This window comes from Herpailurus yagouaroundi, unplaced genomic scaffold (assembly GCF_014898765.1).
Source record: "Herpailurus yagouaroundi ecotype Mexico unplaced genomic scaffold, PumYag 166, whole genome shotgun sequence".
In the NCBI taxonomy this organism is placed as follows: Eukaryota; Metazoa; Chordata; class Mammalia; order Carnivora; family Felidae; genus Herpailurus; species Herpailurus yagouaroundi.
In genome coordinates, this window is record NW_024412407.1 from 2547017 (window position 1) to 2555802 (window position 8786).

Consider the following 8786-nt stretch of genomic DNA (forward strand, 5'->3'; position numbering starts at 1 on the left):
GAGGAGAGCCCTGCTTTTCAAATCATTGCCCGGAAAAATACGTTTAAATTTCCTGTTAACTTTCTCTTTCCCAGGTTAAATGATCACTTGACCTTCCCCCCCACCCCGCCTCTTTTAGTTTTTGTTTCAAGCAATTTATTTCATAACTTCCTAAGTTGTTTTTGGAATCTCCCACGGAGGACAAGATGGGATTTCTGCTACTGACAATCTCCAGTTTGAGAAGCGTACTGGACAAACAGGATTCAGCACAAACATGGTGGAGAGCTCCTATCACTCAGGACAATCTTGCTTAGATAAAGCATTATTGAGGGCGAGCCTCCCTCTCGGTTTTATGGTCTTTTTTATCTTCTCTATAAGTCTGCTTTGCGGCCATTGTTCTTTCAGTTTATTCTTACAGCGGGACGTGGAAGTGAGTTTTTTAAAATCAGGATGCAAGTTTCTGTCTTGGAAGGTAAAGAAGGTGAAATGGGTCTCAACACAGTCTGCCTTGACCTCATAACCTACTCTCTACACAGCTGCCAGACTCATCCTTTTACAAGTCACCTCACGTCGGAGCACCTGGGTGGCTCAGTCAGTTAAACGTCCAACTTCGGCTCAGGTCATGATCCTGCAGTCAGCGGGTTCGAGGCCTGAGTTGGGCTGTGCGGACAGCTCAGAGCCTGGAGCCTGCTTCAGATTCTGTGTCACCCTCTCTCTGACCCTCCCCTGCTCATGCTCTGTCTCTCTTTCCTGAAACCCTTCAGTGACATCTCCTCTCACCTCTTCCCTCATTCTGCTTCAGCTCTGCTAGCCCCATGCCGTTCCTCAAATGCTCCCCATTCTCCTGCCTCAGCCTCAGGGCCTTTGCACTTGTGGTTCTCTCTGCCCAGGACACCCTTTACTCACATGCTTGCGTGTCTTGTTCCTTCACTGTGTTCGTATTATCCGCTCAGGTCCCCTTAGACCACTCTCTATGAGATAGCACCCCTTGTCATGTCTACCCCCCTTTCCTGCTGTATTTATTTGGTAGTGCCTTCCACTGCCTGACAAACATGTATTTATTTCTTTATTGTCTGTTTCCCACTGGCATTGTGGACTCTAGAAGAGTGGGGACTCATCTACTGTGTCCACTATTGCTTTCCTGGTGCCTAGAATGGTGCTTGGTAAACAGTTAAGTGCTCAATAAGTATTCATTTTATAATTAGACAGAGCCCGGGAAGGCTGATTCGAGCTGATGTTTGCATCTGTGGAAGAAGAGGATATTAAGTCAAGAGTATGATGGAGAACACAGGATGCTTGGGTCCTTGCTAGAGCAATTAATTCATTGAATTAACCTGTGAATGTTCCAGAGCAACAGAAGGGGCCCTACCTATCCTCACATTAGGACAGAAGCGCATCTCAAAGTGACACACAATGACAAATGGAAAATAATAGTGACTGTTTCCTGAGTACTCAGTATGTGTAGGTACCATCCTTAGAGTTTGCCATGCATTATTTAATTCAATGCTTGCGACAACTGTGGAAGATTAAGTTGCTATTATTATCATCTTACAGAGGAGGAAACTAAGGCTTGGAGAAGCTTAGTGACTTGCCCAAGAACACAAGTGAGAAGCAGAGCCAGGATTCAAGCCCAGGACTGCCTGATTTCCCTGGGTAAAGCCCCTATCTTATCTCCAGGTGGGACCCACATGAGCCAACAGTTAAAGAAGGTAACAGAACCTTAACCTGCAGTGCAAGAAGCACAGTGTCCACATCACAGACAGTGAGGGTCCTCCTAGGGGTTTTGCCACACACTACGTCACCCCTGAGCATTATATCTTCATCAGGCACTGTGCTTTTAAGAGTTTCGTGGACAGGGGGCGCCTGGGTGGCGCAGTTGGTTAAGCGTCCGACTTCAGCCAGGTCACGATCTCGCGGTCCGTGAGTTCGAGCCCCGCGTCGGGCTCTGGGCTGATGGCTCAGAGCCTGGAGCCTGTTTCCGATTCTGTGTCTCCCTCTCTCTCTGCCCCTCCCCCGTTCATGCTCTGTCTCTCTCTGTCCCAAAAATAAATAAACGTTGAAAAAAAAAAATAAAATAAAAAAAAAAAGAGTTTCGTGGACAGAATGAAGAGTGCTGGAAGGCACATGCACAGAAAGAAGACTGGGAGGAGGGTCTGGGTGCATTGAACCTAGAGAACAGCTTCTGGAAATTCAACAGCATTTCCTAATATTGGAATAGTCGTTGTGCAGAAGTCAGGGAGCTTTGTGTGTATTACTCTGGACGGTCAGACAAGAGCGAAGTCATGTCAGTTCAGTTCACATCCGTTGAAGGCCTGATGGGACCAGATGCTGATGGACACAAAGGCAGGGAGGGCTGGCAGTGACGGCACGCAGAGGGGAGTGGTCCCGCGGGGAGCTCCAGCAGGGGACAGTGAGCCCTGTGTGACGGACAGTGGAAGAGGCTGATCGGTAGGAGTTTGAGACCTGGGGCTTAAAGATCTCAGGTGGTTGTTGGGTTACTGCCAGGGTTCTGACCCTCCAAATGCACACACGTGTCCATAGACTGAAGAAATCAAATGTCTTTCACACACGCGTGTTACCTTTTTGAAATGTAGGCGAGTATAAAAGGCAATTTTAGTGTTTATTTATTTTGAGGGAGAGAGGCAGAGTTGAATTCACAGTAAAAATAGATGTCCTCAAATGACCCTGAAAGGATAGAGTCTAACCTACGTGAAGGACAATACAATTTTTAAAAAATGTTTATTTCTTCTTGAGAGAGAGACAGAGACAGAGCGTGAGTGGGGAGGGATTAGAGAGAGGGAGACACAGAATCCGAAGCAGGCTCCAGGCTCTGAGCTGTCAGCAGAGAGCCTAACGCGGGGCTTGAACTCATGAACCGCGAGATCATGACCTGAGCTGAAGTTGGACGCTTAGCCAACTGAGCCGCCCAGGTGCCCCTGTCAATATAATTTTTAATGTCAAAAGGGGCCTTCAGATCTGGAGATGGGTGGGTGCCATGGTGGTATGGTAGTCAGGTGGGTGAGACCCCTGCCAACCCCAACTTCACTGATTCCATGAAGAAGAGGTAGGCTCCTACTGGAGTAGAGGGCATTGAAGCTAGAGCCAAGAAGAACTTCCTCAGCTCAGGGTGGTGGCTTGCTGGCCTGCGCAGGCCAGAAGATTTGATGAACAGCCTTCTGTGGGGATCCTGAAGAGCAAAGAGAGGCTGCAGGGAAGTGAGGGGACCACCTGGAGGCAGAGGAGTGCTCTGGCTGGCTTCCTGGGTGCAGCACCCTATGAGGCTCTGATTTTATACACTGTAACACAGTGAGTGTTTATCTAGGGAGAAAAAACCTAGGGTGTTTAGTTAAGCTTCAAATAATCCAGGTGTTCAGGGTGAGTGTAAACCAACAAGTGTTTTCTCCAAATATTTTTTGGGTCCCCAAGTCTAGAGGGCTGGGCTGGACCATCATAAATTTCAACTTGGGATTGCTTCCTCCCCTGGCATCACCTGTATCACTCATGACTCTCCAATCAGAATTGACGTTCTAGTCCTACTAAGGCACTCCCAATCCCTGGTTTACTTCCGGTTCCCTCGTGAGCGATGTCCGCTCTGAAACCCTTGCTGTAGAGTAAGAATAGATTAAGCCCTTCCTCTCACTCCTTCTGCCCCTGGCCGGGGAGGTCCCAGCTCTAGTACTAGGTGATGACTGTGGTGGCTGTGGCTTTGCTTCTCAAAGATTCTTCTCCAAGCTAATTCCCTCTGGAGGAATGGCAAGTATGGCTCAGGATCAGTGGGCTCTGGTCATGGCTACTACCCCCAGTGGGGGGCAGTTGGGGATCTTGATTCACTGGGAGTTTCAGAATCCCAAGGATCCATTCCCTAGACTTCAGGGCTGGCACCTGGCCATGCAGCAGCCTTGTTCTGTCTGGCACAAAAGGCAGGCCCTCCATCTGTTCTGCCTTCCAGGTCTAACTCATCACTGAATCGATCAAGGCTCATGCTTGCAAATATGGGCATCCATTCTGTCTTATGTAAACTGAAAATAATATATGAAAGGACATTATTGCTCGTTTGCTCTCTGGGAGCCGGGTAGCTTGGAACCATGCACAGCCACACCTGGAGGCATCTCTGGTGACAACAGTGTGACCACTGTTGCTGCACTGATGATGCCTAGGTAAAACGACAACATCCCACCTCTGTCCATGGAGGCCCAGATGTCTCCATCACTGCACCCTCCAAGAAGCTAAACTGTTCTGTCTGTCCATGGCTGCCTCCTTACATTGTCTATATCAGAATCCAAAATCTCACGAGGGTCTACCTCATTGGAACATTGTAGGTCACAGTCCTGGCTTCCAGGTGCAAAGCAATCTGGGCATGTGTTTTCTGGATTTTGTCCTAGGAAGGTGGGGATCACAATGTGGGAAATGATTGAAACGTAGGATAGGTGTTCACAGATGTTGCGTGGTCACAAATGACAAAAGTCCACCACGGTCTCCACTTTCTGAATCCAGCTGGGCTTGTTTTCAACACTGAGCCTTGGCTCATGACCTCCTGGGATGAAATGCTTTTCCTTCTGTCTAATCCTGCCTTCCTTGAAAGCTCTGGCCCATGTCTCTTCAGGAAGCCTTCCCATGCGACTCTGTTTTTTTCTGACTCTTCGTGCCCTCAGAGCACTCATTACACAGCACGTAGTTTTACAGTCTTGCTTTGTTTGGCTTGCCTAGACTGTGAGCTCTTTGGAAACCATTCTCTCTATCACATGGCGACTGAGGAGTCAAGGCTCAGTAAACACTTCTCATATTTGTTCACTGGTTTCTCTTTGGTAGGCTGGCAGCTGAAGTCCGCTTCCCCTCACCCCAGGTCATGGAGTTGACATCTATCTAGCTATCTATCGGGCCACAAACTGTGCTCACATCCCCTGTAGGGCCGCCATGGATAAGTGCAAATGGACGCATCATTTTATGGGGCCGGTTCTTTGACGGGTGCGGAAGCTGAAATTCTCTGCGTGGGTTGCAAACACAAACAGTTAACAATAATAGTGAACGCCGCTTGAACTCAGGTAGTGTGCTAGGTACTTTCCAGGCATGACAATGACCTTATGAGAGAGGTATCATTAAAAACTTAATTTTTTCGATAAGGAAACTGAGGCACAGAGAACCTGCTCATGGATGTGTCATGACAAAGCTGAGATTTAAACACTGGGCCTGTGTACACCTGAACTAATATGACATTGTACGTCAGTTATACCTCATTAAAAAAAAAAAATCAAACAACTGGGTCTATTTGGCCTCAAAGTGCACACTCTTTAATATTAAGAAAAAGAAATATGGCCTAATTTTTTGTGATATGCAGCTTTGGTCATGGTTAGTCATGGGGTGGGGCTGGCCCAACTCTGGGTTTGGTTCATTCTTTAAAGTCTAGTTCTTCGGAGGGAGCCAAGTGGAGGAGCATGTCTGTGTGCGGCCACGCTGCGGGCCGTGGGCTCACTTCACATGTCAGTAAGCCTTGGGCAACAGCTCTGGAAGGTCAGGGATCTAGTTCAGACCTGCTAGAGAGGAAATCCCAGTACTGGGCAGGGGGCAGATTATAGGACCTCAAATGCCCAGTCAACTTCAAGCTGATTCTGTGATTGATTGATTCTTTTTAAAATTTTAAATTTTTAAAAGATTTAAAAAATTTAAAGTATAATTGACATACAGTATTATATTCATGTGCAACATAGTGTACAACATAGTGATTCCAAAATTACATACATTACAAAACGCTCAGCACGATAAGTGTAATTACCACCTGTCACCGTAAAAAGGCTTGCAAGACTATTGACTTCACAGACCCCAGGCTCGTTTATTTGATAACTGGAAGTTCATATCTCTTAATCCCCTTCACCTGTTTTGTTCATCCCCCCCACCCCTCTGATTGAGTGATTGTTCTTTTTTTCCTTTTTTAGGATGACCACTTTTAAAAACATTTTTTTCTTTACATTTATTTATTTTTGATAGACAGAGAGAGAGACAGAGCACAAGTGGGGGAGGGGCAGAGAGAGAAGGAGACACAGAATCGGAAGCAGGCTCCAGGCTCTGAGCTGTCAGCATAGAGCCCAACGTGGGGCTCGAACCCACAAATCGCGAGATCATGACCTGAGCCGAAGTCGGACGCTTAACTGACTGAACCATCCAGGTGCCCCTAGGATGACCCCTTTTTAAAAAAGTTTTTATTTTAATTCTAGTAGAGTTAACATACAGTTAACAGATGTACAATATAGTGATCCAACTATTCCATACCTCCCCCAGTGCTCATACCGACAAGTGCGTGCCTTAATTGATTGAGTGGTTCCTGATTGATTGATCAGTGATTCTTGATACTGTGATTCTACAACATTTTTTCCACTGGAAAAGAGGCGGCACTCATTTTGCATGTATATTTTCTTAAGCTGTACACCAAATTTGAGGTGTCCAGATTCCTCATGTTGAGATGATCTCAATTAACTTGGGGTACCTCATGTAATGGGATTTGAATTCTTTTTTAGAAAGTTTATTTATCTTGAGAGAGAGAGAGCGCGCGAGTATGTGAGCAGGAGAGGGGCAGAAAGAGAGGGAGAGAGAATCCCAAGCAGGTTCTGTGCTGTCAGCACAGAGCCCAATGCGGGGCTTGATTTCATGAGCCGTGAGATCATGACCTGAGCCAAAATCAAGAGTCAGGTGCTTAACTGACTGAGCCACTCAGGCACCCCATGAACCCACTTTTGACCAGTTTCATTTGGTTGTAATCCAGGAAAGGCTTAATTTATTCATTAATTCGTCAGTTAATTGATTGACTCATTCAACCAAACAATTTTTTATCAGCACCTGTTATTGGCAAAGCACTGTGCTAAGAACGAAGGGATCCAGTACATTACCAAGACTATAAACTCCCGGAAAGCTTACGGCTTTATTCTGGGGAAGGGGCCAAGAGGATGCATAGCCTGTGGGCAACAAATGGGCGAGAGAAGGACAAAATAGGAGAACCAGGTCACCGAAGAAAATTTCATTTCCTCTGCACTCGGGCCATTCCCAGCCCCACCCAGCATTGAAACATCCCCTGTCCTCTCCTCCTTCTTCCTAATCTGAGACAGCTGCTCCCAAGGCGGCATAGGTTACACCCTCAGCAGGGCCTAACGTGCAGCAGACTGAACGAAAAAAGGCCTGTCCTGGAGAGATAAGCGGCTAATTTGGCAGGAAGGCTTTCCTCTTGGACAAGCCAAGCCCAGTACCTAAGCCTCTGAAAAACACCAGGCTGGCAGTTCTCAGGCTTTTGGAGTCAGACACGTATGGCAGTGCTGGGGCCCTGCCAGGTCTGTCTCCCCGAGGCCGGGGGTGGGGTATGGATGCTGAGGCCACAGACTTCTAGGAGCACAGCCCCTCAGCCCGAGGAGCGGTCTCACAGGGGATCCATGTATTTTGTTCACCAATGAGTCTCTGTACCTTGCACAGTGCCGGGCACGAGGTAGGCCATCGGTACCTATTTGTTGAATTGGTGGTAGAACTGGAGTTTGAATCTCTAGTCCTCTGGGTCTTGGGCTGAAACCAGAGAAGTGCCCAACACGTGGGGAGCAAGAAAGGAAGCTTTAGAGCTACACCAAAAGGTGGAATAGTGTATGGTTCCTCTGGGAAGTTTTCAAAACAAACAAACGAGCAAACCAATTAACATTTCTCATACTGAATGTTGCTAACGACTCATCAAAGCGCATGGGTGTTTACTGCCCCTTTTCTCAGAAAACAGTCATGAATCCCAATACCTCTGTCTCCTGAACTACAGCCTGGGATGGGCGGCAGGGGGCGGGGAGGCAGGAGGCAGAGTTTTCAGGGATCTGAGCTTTGTTTCCAGAAAGGGAGGCAGGGAGGTCATCCTTTCACCCCAAATCCAGCACAGAGTGGGGCCCGCCGGGGACACTCCATGACCATGTGTTGTCTGTGGAGTGAACTGAATCACCCCTTCTGTTGAGATACTTCCCTTGAGTGCTTGGGTGGGCTTCATCGTTTCCATTACCCTGACAACCAGAACGTCCCCCACCCACCTTTCACTCCATGCTTTTCACAGCTGAGGGCAGACAAATGGCCGTTGGGCACCTGGCAAGGAGGAGTGTGCCTCTTGGGTCCTGTCAGACAAAGCTGAGGAGGTGGCCATTGCCCAAGCATGGGGCAGTGCCGGGAGCCACCCCCTGCCAGGTAAGCCTGCCACCTTAGCATTTTTACCATTTCAGATTATTTTCAAGGTGTGTTTAGTAGCCTGGAACAAACTTATTGCCTTGGAGGCAAACCCAACCCGTGACTATTTGGGATTAATTATCTCTCCTTCGTTTGAGCCCAGCAACCTCCTTGATGTATATAAAGGGATTTATTTTGCACAGGCCTTCAGTTGCCTTCCCTCTTCCTCTGACTCTCAGTGTCCTGCTTAACTCTGGTACTTTTCCTTCACCAAGCTCCCTCACCATGAGCAGACAAGTCAGCAAGACATCTGGCGGTGGCGGCCAGGGCTTCTCGGGTCGCTCTGCCGTGGTCTCAGGAAGCAGCAGGATGAGCTGTGTGGCCCGCTCGGGGGGAGCCAGCGGAGGGGCCTGCGGGTTCCGGGGTGGGGCGGGTGGCTTTGGCAGTCGCAGCCTCTACAGCCTGGGTGGCAACAAGAGCATCTCCATCAGCGTGGCCAGTGGCTCCCGGGCCGGTGGCTTTGGGGGAGGGCGTAGCAGCTGTGGCAGTGGCTTTGGGGGTGGCTATGGAGGTGGCTTTGGTGGTGGCTTTGGTGGTGGCAGAGGAATGGGAGGTGGCTTTGGAGGGGCTGGTGGCTTTGG

General features: G+C 48.4%; 1 protein-coding gene across 1 annotated transcript in view; it reads left to right on the plus strand.

Moving 5' to 3' along the window:
• Positions 1 to 8342: 8342 nt before the first annotated feature.
• Positions 8343 to 8786, plus strand: part of KRT3 (keratin 3) — a 6106-nt gene continuing 5662 nt past the window's right edge. The window contains exon 1 of the mRNA XM_040488024.1: positions 8343 to 8786. This exon is cut by the window's right edge and continues 181 nt beyond it. Coding sequence (XP_040343958.1) covers positions 8431 to 8786 — 356 coding nt within the window. The 5' untranslated portion in view covers positions 8343 to 8430.